At 40.6% G+C, this 15,320-nt stretch overlaps 1 protein-coding gene across 1 annotated transcript in view; it reads right to left on the reverse strand.

The window, feature by feature from the left end:
* grik3 (glutamate ionotropic receptor kainate type subunit 3) overlaps positions 1-15,320 on the reverse strand; it is a 146,868-nt gene that overhangs the window by 18,446 nt on the left and 113,102 nt on the right. The window contains exons 10-12 of the mRNA XM_015950084.3: positions 15,012-15,215; positions 7,270-7,493; positions 2,046-2,164 (exon numbers count right to left, since the gene is read on the reverse strand). Coding sequence (XP_015805570.3) covers positions 2,046-2,164; positions 7,270-7,493; positions 15,012-15,215 — 547 coding nt within the window. The remainder of the gene's footprint in view (positions 1-2,045; positions 2,165-7,269; positions 7,494-15,011; positions 15,216-15,320) is intronic.

The following is a 15,320-nucleotide window of genomic DNA, read 5'->3' on the forward strand; positions in this document are numbered from 1 at the left end:
GTACTGTAATCAAGTAATTAATCCAAAGGGACTTAATGCAAAGGATTCCTGAGGTGTAGATTGTTTGTTTAATCAATTCATACACAGTTGTCTCCAGTAGAAATGTATGTGTTATAAGTTGTACTCTGGGGTAACAAAGCGCTGGTGCACCATTGTCGGGAACTAGAAGTGAGCCAGATCATAGCTGAGCTTTACATGACTTGAAACCCTATTTCCTGATATTTGGACATCTCGCCTCGGATTGGCTAACAGCAATGTGACCCTACCACTGATTCCATTTGCTTTGCAATGCTGATGTTTGATCTCCACAAATAACAGGAGCCTGAAGGTCTTCTGCTGTGAGGTGGAGTTGTTAATGCTAACGGTTAACTTCTGCTAGCCGAGCTGCTCTCTGCTGTTTTCTGGACGCTAAACCAACAACAGCTGTCCCCGTTGTGAGTGAAGATGGGTGAGTCCATGAAAGTGAAGTGACAGTGTGACATAGATCTGTCAGGATTTTCTAATCCGAGAGTTTCACAGTCTATTTTCTATCACAAGCTAATGCAGGAGACAGGTGTAGGAGACTATTTTCATGTACAGCCTGGATAAAAGACTGATTGGGACTGATTATAATCAGAAATAAGATTTAAATGTTCTCAGTCCAAGTTGATTACTGAAATAAACTGACAAAATGCAAATTTATTTTGTTTTACCTGTATTTATTTAATTGTTTTTATTATTTTTTGTCCACCAGTGCAGATGTTTTCACTCCATGTTTCAGTATAATTAGACTCCTGCCAGGGGCGGATTTAGGACTGAAGAAGATCCGGGGCTTAACACACACACACACACACACACACACACACACACACACACACACACACACACACACACACACACACACACACACACACACACACATACATACGCGTGACACGCACTAAGCATATTCAGGGCAGAGTATTCTTCCTGTTAGTGTTTAGTGTGAGATGATAGTAAATATTCCCTTTCTTTCTCCAGCAACTTTCCTGATAAGCTAACTTTAGACAAACCAGCAGCACAACAAATATTTTCAAATAAGACTCACAAACCTGAGTCAACACCAGTCTCATCAAAGCTGGGGTTCTGTTGCGGTACTTTTGGTCTAAAAAACGTCCTTATGTCCATCTTCACTCATGCGTTTCAGGCAGAGACTGTAGAAGAAGCCGGCTGCTGAAGGGCTTCTTCTTCAGTGGTGGAGGCTCAGGCAGGCTGTATACAAACTACTCTCAGCTGCTCCCTCTCTGTTGGACTTTGGTACTGCATGTTACTTCCGCGATTTAGATCCGGGGCTTTTCATAAAACATCCGGGGCTTCAGCCCAAATAGCTGGGCCTAACGCCCCCCCCTGACTCCTGCTAGAATTAGCTCATTGTTAGCGCTAGCAACAGCAAGCTGCAGCAGGGTTGTTTACGACGGTTGTAATTCCACTTTCAACCAGTAGGAGGGAAGCGTGAGGAACGTATGTGTTGCTTTAAATCACAAAGTCCTGATGGAAATAAAAGACGCTTGTTTGTAAAGGGATGATTTTGCAGCATCCTCTGATGCCACTAGATTTCTCTACAATGGGTCACTCCCAGAGCCAGTCGTGCTGCGCCGAAAACATCACACCAGCTCAATCCAGCATGTCTGACAGCTGGCATTTGTCAGACATGATTCTCATCTTACCCTTTTTGTCTCAGCACTCAGGAAGCTCCTGAGCAGGGCCAGCCACTGTGTTACCCGGAAATAAATGCAACAGTGTTTTCCATTTTTCCCCGCCAATCTGACAAACCCCTGGCACCGACTCTCTCTTTTTTTATTTATTTTTAAACAGTAGGTAGGTGACAACAGACATCATTTGTCACAAGAGTCAGAGCTTTGCTGTTGTTCTTGACAGGTAAACATCCCATGAAACAGTCACGGGACGGGAGTCACGGAGCTTGTCAGTTAAAGAGGCAGGAAGTAGGCGCATGTGATGAAGAGGAGAAGGGGATGAGATGATTACACTGTTTCTGACAGGGGAGGATGTCGTGTTCGCTGTCATACCTTGTTGCATTAAGGAGCCGACTCCGAACCAGAAGCTGTTGAGGAGGGTGAAGTTGTTCTCCACCACATCTGAGCCGGGATTACAGGGATGAGCGTCGTACCATTCATAGGGGCTGAATCTGAGGACGACGAATAAGGAGGTTTAGAAGCTGTTCTTGTGAATAACAAACACTGGTTTAGCTATTTTGGAGCTCTTTTTTTATACAGCGTAACAAAAGACCTCATTATTGCCTAAAAATGGCTCCAATAAAAGCTACACCTGAACTATTATTGTGATTTTTTTAAACAAAGACAGCAAAACAAAAGCTCCACAATCAAATATAACTCAGAAAAACAAGCACACTAAATAATACTTAAACAAACAAATTGTCAGCTGACATGATGCAACCTTAGCAATAATTTAGTCCTTGCAATTTAATGACATCTATTTACATCTACACAATTTTTCAAAGGTTTTTTTCGCCAAACGGTCACAACGGTCTCGCTGTATATGTTGCCTCTTGGTGCCATCTTTCATAAACATGGCATCTCCTATCACTTCTTTGCGGACGATGTGCAGATATATGTCCCACTACATTCTCGAAGGCCATCGTTTGACTAATTACTGAATTGTCTCAAAGATGTTAAAAACTGGCTAAAATTGAACCTTCTCACTTTAAATGACAAAAAGATGGAAATTGTCGTTTTCGGGGACCCTGGGCTGTTGCACAGGGTAAACCGTGTATTTGGCCCTTTAAAATCCTGTTGTGTGTCTCAGGCAAGAAATCTGGGGGTTTTTTCATTGATGGCCATTTTAAACTTGATAAACAGATGAGTTCTGTGGTCCAGAGTGTTCTTTTATTTGCGTGTTCTTAGTAAAGTCAAGCCCTATTTACCACTCAAAGACTTTGAAAAGGTTATACACCTGCTAATCATGTCGAGACTAGACTACTGCAACTCTCCATATCATGGACTGGAGCAGTCATCAATTCACCGCTTGCAGGTGGCTCAGAATGCGGCAGCTCGCTTGCTGACAGGTAGGAGGCGCAGGGATCACATAACACCAGTCTTACAAGCTCTTCACTGGCTCCCATCACTTACGGGATTCAATTTAAAATGCTACTGCTCTGTTTTAAGGCGCAACACTCATGTCCCCAAACGAAACCTCCGATCATCCTCTCTACATCTATTATCTGTTCCCAAGTCTGGGCTGAAGTCCAGAGGCGACAGAGCCTTTTCTGTGGCCGCTCCCAAGCTCTGGAACGGCCTTCCCCTACAGATTAGGTCTGCTAACAGCCTTTCTGCTTTTATGTCTCTTTCAAAAACCTACATTTTTACCCTTGCTTTTAACTGATGTTATCGTTAATTAATTTTAGGGTCTACTGGATGGTTCTCAGTGTTTTATCATTTTATTTTTACTGCTTGTCTGTGTACAGCACTTTGTGCAGTCTCTGATTGTTGGAAATGTGCTTTATAAATAAACTTGACATTGACATTGACAAAAAAAGTGATCAAATATATTTTGAGTTAAAAGAGATTGCCTCATTTTCAGCATTTATATAATTATATATCCTATCAAATCATCCATCAAAACACTTTTAAATCAGTTGTTCCTGCTTTTAAGCATTACCTTGAGTAATCTCTCTGCCTCTCCCCAAACATCCTTTGTATTTAAAGGTGACCATCGAGGCAAAGAAGCAGATATTTTCAAAAGCAATAAAATGTCATGTTTAAGAATGTGAAGAATAAAAGACTCCTTTAGTCCCACAAAGCCATAAATCTTGCATCTCTCCAAATCTTTGCCATGCACTTTCAGCATCTGCTCAGTGGAAATAAATTCTGCAGTAAAAGTTCAGCACCCTTTTCTGCAGATCTCAGATAAAACTTGCTAAATGTCACTTCTTTCCACCTTAAAAGTATATTTATTCCACATGTAAAATTGTTTTTTTTCCTAGCTATTAATTTTGATGTTTCATTATGAGCCCTCCATTAAGTACAGATTAAAGGAGCAATGTGTAAGACTTCTACAGTGAAATAATCACTGAACAGTTTAATGTCTCAGTCATGTTGAAAGAAAGGTTGTGCAAATATAATAGATTTCATTTTCAGTCAGCTGGGGGTTATCAGTTTTTCTCCTTTCAAAAAAGCTAAAGAGGGACGTAATTACTGTTTACACTCAGAGTTTGTGAGGTGGCGGAATCGCTGTAGTTGGCTAACGCTGCATCATCACCATTTATGATTCGACACCAACAGATGAAAAAGCTCCAGAGTTGTTTAAAGAACCAAATCCAGTAAACCGGAGCGACCCAGAAGTTATTTCTTGTACCCCTAAGAACCCATGGCATCCTTTTGTTTTATGCCAATATTGCGTGAAGCAGGCTAATGTTGAGCTAACAACGGTGTATTGGAAGCAAATAGTCAGCTCTAAAAACATCTCAAGCTACTTTTTTCTAGATATTACAGTGAAATATTAGTGTGAAGTGAAGAATCATTCCATCAAGGAGTTTTACTTCCTTTAATGAGTCGTTTATAACTAGCAGCAAGCTAACAGAAAGTTGGGAAGCAACCACACTTCCTCTAGTGCCAGAGACAAACTACTGTGTTCCCTAACACCAAATTTTACTATCTATGTATCAATTTATCATCCTAATGTATATGACTCATCATTGCTTGTCATCACTTCTGGAACTGATCTGTAACTGGCAACCGCCATGAAACTCACAGAATGGCAGCTTAAAAAATGGGTTGTAGTTACCACATTTGACCACAAGATGCCATTCTTACAAGTTGCGCCTTTAACTCATCTGCATAGCATTCAGAATCTGCAGAGGCTTCGTGTGGTTGCTGAGACTCTCTCAGATTTTCTATTACTTAAATGTTAAATTGCAAAGCCATGGCCGTATAATTATACGATAGTGAAGAGGCATGGGGGTGCAGGGGAGACTTTATGCACAAACTAAAATACATTTAAAAGGGCCTCAAATGGTTTGAGTGCAGCTTTTACTGAGATGGTGCAGCAACACTAATTCAGAGGGACGACGCTCAGCTTTAGAGCGCTCATCTTCCAATATAAAAGTGCTGAAGTGACATTGGGCAAGACACTAAACTCCACATTGTCTCAAATATTCATTTTGGAGTGCGAGTGAGAATTTAAACAGGCTGCATGTATACCGCGTGCACATATCTGGTAGAAGGGGTGTGAAAAGGAAAATGAAGCATGAAAAAAGCATTGTAAAGTGCTGAGGTTTAAGAGGTGCTATATGAGTGTGTAGCACTTAGTTCTGGTTTCCCTGCTAATTTATAGAAGTGCTGTGCTTTAAAGCAAAGCTCTCAGCTTGCTTCAGACCACATGCTAACAACACTACAGCCTACACACGATGAGAGCGAACTGGAAATAGCATCCAAACAGAACAAAAGCATCTTTTCACTTTCAGCGTTCAGAAATACAATTTGGAATTTATGCATTCAAGCTGAGCTTTGCAGCTCATTTTCTTTGTGATGACTGACGTGTTATTTCATAAACTAAAAAGAGACTTTAGACTGAAGGACCACAGAAGCAATTGTGTAACAATGATTGGTTTGATAATACTCCTGAGACAATACTTGGGTGCATTGATTATATGTTTTCCTTGTGGAGCCTATAAAAAAGGTGTTTTTATTTGCAGGTTGTTTCAAAATAGGTGAGAAAAACAAACAAACATTTAAAAAAAGATGCATTTCCAATAAACTGCAAGTCAGATGTGATTGTACACAAAACCATTCAGTGTAAAATAAGTTTTTACTAAAACCAAATAGTGCATATTCATAAAAAACAAACATTTAAACAATGAGAAAATCAGATATGAAAATAATCAGCTTTACTTGACTTATTAACTTGGAAAAAAAGCCGCCTTTCTGTTTCTTCTTCACACTATCTGATAAGAAAAAAATATCTTATATAAATCCCTAAATAGATGTATATACAATTTTTCTTGTATGCACACAGACAGCATCCTCAAAAAATAGTCTGAGTCCATTTCATTCTATTTACATTATTATTGCATATTTAGCAAAAACAAAAATATTTTTTTAAATGCGTTATCTGAGTTATTTATCTCAGTGACAACATGAAGAAACTGCCCAAGCATATTTTCTATTTCAGATAAATGCATCCACATATTTTGGTTCCACATTTTGCGTTCACAAGAAATAGTACTTATTAATGCTTAGGCTCCGCCCTCCACGGGGTGGGGTGGGGTGGGGGGGGGGGGGGGGGGGGCTCAGTGAGGTCCAAGATTGCTGTCAGGGTGGCCCTGGCCCGCCCTGGACCCAGCTAGAATCACCCCTGCATAAAAGAGTTTTCTACAAGCTCTTTAATTCTAAGTTGGATGGAAATAAAGGAAAGGCAGACACACTTATCCCAAGACTTGCAGGTGTTTTTTTAGTTGATTTTATAAAATAACAAGCGACATGATTTCCCTATGTGTCAATTTTATATACATTTAGGGAAATGTACGCTTCTTTAGCTCTTCATCTGCACAGAGTAGTCCTAGACAAATGATTGCATCAATTTAAAATGATTTAATTCTATGTGAAGCCACTCAAGATTTTGCTTCATCACAACGGCAAATGAGGAGAGAGGAGTGCAGCTGTTTGCTCTCGAGCCTCGAACTTCCTCTAGCGCCCGTTTGCTCAAACTTCCTCAAGCACCACTTTGCATGCGAAACGGCAGGAAATGCGAGCGCTGATACTAAAAACACATTATTCATATTCAGAACCAAAGAAGAATAGGTGGTTAAAAAAAAGGATCATCTTCCATAATTGTGACTGACTTACTACATTATTCATAATGGATGTAAATGCTCATGATCGACTGATGCTATTTCAGGTGTGTGCTTTTTTGTGCTGCTGAATATGATAAATAGATAAATTCTTCTTTTTTTCCACCTTCTTATTTTGAGCTGCCGTTCCAATTCCAAAGACGTCCCACAGGAAGCCAGAAATTACGCTCTGAATGGGACTTTGCAACTCAACTACAGGGTTTTTTTTTTGTATCCCCTCTTCCACTGCTGAGCTGCAGAGCGCCCAAACAGACATAACTGCCTCCATCACTACCCAGCAGTTAGCGCAGTATGATAAACTGGCTCATGTACTCGAACCTCAGCCTGTAATGATAACAGAGTAAATTACTGGGACTCCTGGAAACCTCATGGGGAGAGGGATGAAGGACTGAAAGGACAAATAGCTTTGAAACGACTGCACTTACCTGGCAATGACAAAAAGAACACAGCTAACACCAAGGTAGGCCAGGAGGATGTACACCCAGATGTCTGGAGTCATGGGATTCAGGAAGGAGAAAAAGCCGCTGTTGGTGTTGTTGGGTTTGCGATACAGGATGCTGATGCCCATGCTCATGAAGGGTTTGGAGAAGTCGATGAATTTCTCACGGGTGTAGGTGATGGTGAGGGGGGCCACTGCCAAGTCGGCTCTCTGCAGAAAAGAAGTTCAAAAAATGATTTTGTACTCTGGAGCTATCAACATAGCTCTAGAGGCAGAGATGTTTCTTTTTTTTATTTTAGATAAAAATATCCCCACATTGTTGGATTTGATTGCTGTGGAAATAGCTCAAACCAAGGATGGGTAAAATATGTATATTCAGTATACTGCATGTTAATGGTTGTGCGGTATCTTAGACGACTATGTTGTCACAGTTGAGTATAAATTCAAACATACATTCAGCCGTCTACATTTAAATATGAGGAGTTTCATTTTACCCATGCATTTCTAATGCATCACAGACCTCATTCAGAGATAGCTTCACTTAGTACAATTATGCATGTTAACGCTGGAGTATAGTTAACATTTTTTTAAGTAACTTAAAAAATGCTTAAATTTAAATTTACCCTAAGCCCCTCCCCTGGCATCTACAGCTTAAGGAATCATTTGAACGAGTCTAGGGCCCAATCTCAATACTCGCACTGCGCCCTGCGGACTTCAGCAAAGTTCACTTGAAGAAAGTGCGCTGCAAGGCTTCGAGTGTGTAGTATACAGGTGTGCATCACTGCGGACTTGGGTGAAGTGCAGATTAAGGGTGTAATCGGGGTATGGTCAACTTCCGCACCTGAGAATCAGGACACCATACGCACTCGCACCCCTGGCCGGGAACGCGCAATTGAAGGGCACAAGGGTGGATGTGCAAGTATTGAGATTGGGCCTAGAGCGTTGACCAACAGAGTTGTGTATCCACAAGAGGGAGCTGTCAATCAATGAGCCAAGTCCCCAGCATGCACTACAGAATTCAATAGTTCAGCCAAAACAAATACTGAATATTGAAGTTACCGATTCCTTGACTGCCTTCTACTTCTCAATGAAACTTTGAACAGTTTAAAAATCTTTCTCTAAAACTCACCGCGCAACATAGGCAGGGAAGTAAAATTAACTTTGGAGGTTTTAAAAGATGGAGGAAGCTCTGAGAGCTACTAGGTCCCAGAACTGATGAGTTTGCCAATGTTTCTTTGGACAGGTAAATACTAAACCAGTTATTGTGTTTTAGAGAATTTTTACTGAAATTTTATTAAAAAAAAACAGAACTAATAATGCAGATGTATGCTAAATGGTGCTAGCTTGAATGCTAACTCAACCTGCGTTGAATTAACATCTCTGAAGTTTAAGCTAACCGTGGAAGAGAAGAGAGGGGAACTAAAGCAGATTTTGTGTGTATTGGAGCTAACTGATTAGCGTAAAAGTCAACCTTACGCTAAAGGGAATGTTTTTGATTTCGGTTTACTCCGCGGTAGGAGGCGTGGCTTTCAACTCCTTCCAGAGGGAAAGGGGGAGGAGGGGCGGGAACTATAGCTTTAGACAACACTTTAAAACATGATAAGTGCAACACAACAACTGGACAATGATTACTGGTCAATGGTATTGCTTCTGTTGGTTCATTGCCCAACACTTCTGTTTTTAAGCTCTGCAACCAGATTACAAATTATTGAGCTAACAGCTATAGGGATTATTTTTATTAAATAGTCGATGTCTAAGAATGTATGATGAACTAGCCCTTAAATTAGTGGCTAAAGGTGGATTTTTAAATGATTGAGAATTACCCTTGCCTTCCCCTCAAAACCACCACCGCCCTCTTCCCCCTACATGATAGCTGGGTGGGAGGTTAATGAAACCAGCTGCTTGGTTCACGCTTGGATACCTCTTTTTTCCCTTCCAAGAAACGACACAACTCACAAAGGGAGGCTTTCTTTACTTCCAACAGACAGAGCAGTGGGAGAGAAGCGAGGCTTCAGTATACAACGGTTCACCGTGCTGCATTCCCTTCACATGAAGTCACCCCTGAAATCTGTTTATGAAATTTGAAATAAAACTAAGAAACAGACAAACAAGGACTAAAATAACGTGCAATAAAATGAGCACAAAGATAAATGCAGATTCTGTATTTTTCGTGTTGACTGAGGTGTTTTGCAGCATGTTCTACGGTACCTCATGAAACCTAAATCTTTATTTTACTCTGGATTTATTTCAATGAAGACCCTTTGGTTTTTCCCAGCTTTAATTATGCTTTCTCCTTTTTCAGATGCCTCTCCCCTCGGATTTTTATGTTAACTACCAGTTTGCCGTAAACACAGGTCAGATAGAAAACATTTCCCCTTTGCATGTGGCACCTTGAATTACGTGCTCCTGTGGTCCGCACCGTGGTGCTTAAACATGGATCTGCGTCTGAAGAATTGGAAAGATGGCAAAACCGGTGCATCCCTGCCGTGCATCTGCCATCTCCCTCAAACTATTCAAATTTGCACATCACATACTGTTCCCTCTCTTCCCACCTGCCAACTGCAGCTTTGAACCAACCTGCCACTCAGCCATAAGATCAGCTAGCATGCAATTGCAGAGATCCCTGTGGAGGGCTAATATACATGCCGCATGTCCTTGTTCTGCTTCCTGATTATGCACAGGAACTGGACCCAAGCAAGATAACCCGATAGTGCCCTGCTATGTGCCACATGGCCTGGTGTTATCTGGGTTTGCAGATGGTGTGCTTAGCACTGCTGTCAACCCTGATCTCTTCACCTGATGTCAACCTTGACAACGTATGATCAGTAACATGATCTATATTATTACTAGTCCTCAAAAACACAAGAACATATGAGGCGTATTTCAAATATCGGAACATCAGGGTAATTTTACCGGAACTACTTCATCGGGCTATTTTATGGGTCATTTTAAGGAACTTTCGGAACACCTGAACTGGGGTAGGTACTCGGGAAGTCCCGGTAAAGTAGCTGAGTGGAACTTTTGGTTAACTCATGGGGATTGGTGTTAAGTCAGGAAGAAATGACATCAGCCAGACGCCATTTAAAACAACTGTAAATAGTCAAATTTGAAGAGTTGCTCATGAAGCTAAATGAAAGCACAAGAAAATAAGCAACATGGCTTTAAAATGGCCGTTATTGAACTCCCAGCTCCCAAAAACACAGAAGAGATCACCTTCATGGGGCTTTTTTGTCTCACTGAGCAAGGTAAAAACTGTACTTCTGGTCATCGAACACCACATTTTACATCACATTGCATTTTTCCTGGTAATCTGAATAGATTAAATTACCATACTTTGACAGAATTAAACTTTTAACGTTACTGCGGATGCTTTTTGGCACTGATTATTCACATCATTCACTGCCGGGGCAGTCACGATATGCTGATGCCTGTGCAAAGAATTTGTATGGAAACACAACAGCAGAGAGGGGCGAGCTATCGAATCTTCCGGTCAGTTTCCTCCTCCCAGAAATTACCCTGAAGTTCCGACAATGGAAACACACCTATATGAGTTTTTCGTGGATGTTCCCAGTATGAGTAACCATGTTGTCTTTTACCGGTATAGTGTTCTGCTTTTATCTCACTCCATTTTAGCCCTTTATAACAGATAAACATATTTATTTTATTTTATTATGTACTGTGATTGCAGAAATGCTATTTGCTGAACTATAAAACAATTGCAGGAAATCCTACAATAAAAAGGGAATGCAAAAACGTTGGTTTGCATCAACAAAGTGTGTCTAGACAAGGCAAATGAAGTAGTTGCAAAATAATATTTGCATATATACCATACAACGCAGTGTCATAAAAACGCCGCTTCCAACAAGCACAACACTGTGGTGGCTTTTAACTGATTTATTCAAGCATGCCTTGGTAGGCAGGACAGGCATGTTGTCGCTGTTGCAGCAGTCGAACTTGTGTTCCTGTGGCGACAGGACGAGTCAGTCACACTCACCATCAAGCTGTCCTGTTTTGTCAGATGAAAATCAAAATCACACATCTACTCGTAAGCATGGACTACTAGGAAATATGTTTTGGATGAAAATGCAAATATAGAAAATGCAAGAATGGGGAAAAAAAATGCACATTAACCTAAAATATAGAGTGACTCCTTGAGTTTAAATCTTTCTGACAACCTGCATAAAGAGGAAGCGTGCTGGCTACATCCTTCTTGTGTATCTGTCTGCTGAGAGATTAATTGCTTTGAAATAAATGATGTGCTAAGAATGTTATTAACATTTGCATCACAGCATGATTAACGTGATCATCTATTCTGACTAAATCAAGTTCAACAAGGCCTGTTGCATCATTTAGCACCTTCCAAACAATGCCCCATGGCGCAGCAGTGGGTTTTGGTACTACACGAGGAAATAAAGCTGCGTGTTACACAAATTATTGCAATTGGCCGCATCTTATTGAAAAACTTCACTTAATTGTAAAGACAATACACATTTTGATATTTAAATTGTAAAGAAAGTTGTTTTGTAAATTATTTTGGGAAAGTCGTTGGTGTAATTTTGTACTTAGAAGATGGTGTGATAGTGTTTTTAGCCATTTGATCAGCTTACACTCATTTTCTACCCTAGCACTTTATTTAGTAATTATGCACAGTATTTTTTATGGCTTTTTGGGGGTTATGATAACAAAATATTACCAAGAAAAGAATAGAAACACATTATTGGTCACTTTAAAGCCCTGATTCATGATCATTACTTTAGCATTAACCCACTGGAGGCAGGCGTTGCAGATTTGCAACAGTTAAAACCTTTACCTATCTTTACCTATCTTTACCACTCCACATCCGTATTTCATGAGCAATTTTCTACTCAAAAGCACCCCAGAAGGACTTAGCTGTTCGTCCTTTTATCAAAACTTATTTTTAGCCGGAGATGGTTAAAAGAAAGGAAAAATGTTGATACAACAGGCAATTAAGCAGTTATAACTGAAGTAATTACAACAATAATAGTAAACAAAAGTATGCAAATTTCATGACATTACATGGTTAGAATTGGTAGTTAATAAGATTTTCCTAGTACAGTTCGATATTTCTGTTATTTCTTTGTAACTGGCAAAGGGGATAACATAGTGTAACATAGTTATAACACTGGTATTACCACACTATTACCATGCTGTTACAATCTGGAACTTGAAGTAATTACTGTGGTATTTCATTGCTGCCATTGACTTGTTTATATAAGATGGACAAACCCTCCGTTCTGCCACACGTAGGTTTCCCGAGAGTTGTATTAAAGCCCAATGTGTGTTTCCCACCACTGCCATCTTGGCCCCATCACATGTCCCGTCACTCCCGGAAAATACAAAAATGGAGCTGAGGGTGGGAGCAGATAATTGATACCCATCAAACTGAGCGGATGTAGCTACGAGTTAACTGAGCTAATGAAAGCTATCAGAGGTTGGTAGGAGTGTTTAGCCAGAGCGACTTGGCTACCCGAGCTACGTGAGCTACCCAGCTACGTGAGGCAGAGGCTGAGGACTTCCTTGCTACCACTGACGGCTCATCTGCTTGCTGTCAATCAAACTTTTAATGCATTTAATGACACCTAAATGGAAGAGTTACAAAAAATGGACCCCTCTCAGAATTGTCAGGATTGAAAACTTGACCTAATGAACCTAAAATGCTTCCTTGTACCAGACTGTAAACATGTTTATTTCTGTGTGTAATTTTCAATGGAAACTAGCTCCTTTGTGGAGCCACCCCCTGGTGGATGAGGGCAGAACTGCATTTTGTGTCACTTCCGTGTTGGCTTTACCTTTAGCAGCTGGGGTTTGCCCCTTGATTGTTACAAGATAAAGAAATTACACAGTGTTACTATTTATACCCTAGTTGTTACATTGGTATTACCACAGTATTACCATGTTTTTACCAAGCTGTAATGTAAAGTGCTACCATACTTACACATACAAAGCAATCAGAGGAATATGCAAGCACATTTACCTTTTTATTTTATCTAACTTGTGTTTATAACTTTTACTAGTCATTCTAAAAAGGTTTATATGCCAGTTTTCCCTCAAATTACTTTCTATAGTGTCACCTCAGGGTGAAATCGGCTGAGCTTCCCTTTAGGTTTACATTTCAGAGCAGCTTATTCTTATCAACAGAGTTTAAAAAAACCACTGGAGCGAGAAATGGAGCTCAATAAAAATATGTATGAAGATACCATTTTAAATCCTCAGTCATGTGATAAGAAGCTATAAGTGTGGCGGCATAGATTCTTATCTGTACCCCTGCTGCTTTTATAGAAAGTATTTCCTCGAAAAAAGACTGAATTTATTTGTCTTCTATTTGGAAATGTCTAACTTCTTGATGCAATAAACTAGAAACAAACGAGTGAACATGTTGCTTTAAACAAACACTGCATCTACAACAGCATCTATTGAAATTTAGCTCAATACCTCTAGAAAAAAGGGTCCCTGTCACCAGACGCCACCAGTCTTACTGTCGTAAGCTAAACGTTCTACTTTTAACAAAAGGACAGGACTAAAACTAAAACTGCATGTTTTCGTAAACCACGGATTCATGCATTTTCATTTTGGTGCCGGACTTCTCTTGCCTTCAGTAATCCATTTGTCCCTCTAAAGGTTATTGTTATCAACTAGGATCCTGCAAAAAGCTTGGAAGAAGAAATAAAGTGCTGCAGTGGGAGCCCACCTTTCCCAACCCTTTCAGCACCAAGCCATTGACTCCTGCTACACAATTCCCTGCACTAAATGCCACTTACGCTATTACAAGTTTTCAGCCGAGTACAGCTCTGACCTGATGGGGCTGAGGACAAAAGGAGTGCACCGACAGGGACACTTATGAAATGCCATCAGAGAATAACCACCACCAATGGGATATGGGGCTGTTTCATGGCCGCTGAGGCACTGAGTTTGACACAGACGGCTGTGACCGCCCACTACACCTCAGAAAGATGATCGCCCATGTGCTTGCACGACTGCCTGTGCAGCATCACAGGAGATCTCGGGTTTATCCGGCTGTGGAAAGTGCTTCGTCTCACTGAATGGCGTCAACACACTTGTAACTTTTAGGCAACCTTGACATAATTGTGCCATAAATGTGGCTGACAGCTTGGCAAGCTCTTCCTGACTTGTAGTCAATCATAACTATATCACTGTCCGCGTGGAGGACACGAGCTGCAATCCGGCTAAGTCGTATGATTTTCTACGTTTTCAGGATGATGCAGAAAGCTCTCAGAGTGCATAGATCTATTGTGCAGAGATGCAGCAAATTTTTGAAAAAAATCTGGCTGGTCTTAAAATGCCTGAGTAATGAATACATAGTTTATACGAGAAATGCAAAGAGGCAAAAACAATTGACCCCAGGTAAGAAAATCTTCACATAGCAAAATGAACATGCTCATGTTTTTATTCGCTACTCTGGGTTTCTCAATGCTTTGCTGGTTGCCTGGCAACTGCCAAAACCAAATAATTATCTGGCACACAATGTTTATAAGGAAAGAAAATGTGTGCATTTTGCATCTTTTAAACTAAACCGCCTTAAAAAATTAGCCTTGCATTTGCAAAAGGCCTGTTTCACCATGTTATACAAAGCATGCCTTGCTCTTTTTTCTTTCTAAATTAGGTTAGTCAACAGCCGACTCAAGCTGCATGCACGCGTTATGATTTGGGGAGGAAAAGTGAGCAAGACATGCTGAAAATAAAACGTACGTGTTCTATAAGCTCCCTGATCATGCCGCTCCATTGGCCCTTGTCGTCCTGAGAGCCGTACTTCCCGTCCGGCACCAGGCGGATCTCGTACGTGAAGCCCAGGATGTTTGCCAACTCCTTCAGCAAGTCAATGCAGAATCCTTCAAAACGGTTGTTCCCTACCAGCGCCTTGTCAGACTTCTTAAGCATGACATATGGCTCCTCCTGCAAAGACCCAAAAACATCAAATGAGAAGCAACGGTGAGGTCAGCTTTTTCTATTTGCTTCAGCACATGCACCTAATTGAAGCGAAGTGATCTGAGCTGACGA

The sequence above is a fragment of the Nothobranchius furzeri genome, chromosome 5 (assembly GCF_043380555.1).
Source record: "Nothobranchius furzeri strain GRZ-AD chromosome 5, NfurGRZ-RIMD1, whole genome shotgun sequence".
Lineage (NCBI taxonomy): Eukaryota > Metazoa > Chordata > Actinopteri > Cyprinodontiformes > Nothobranchiidae > Nothobranchius > Nothobranchius furzeri.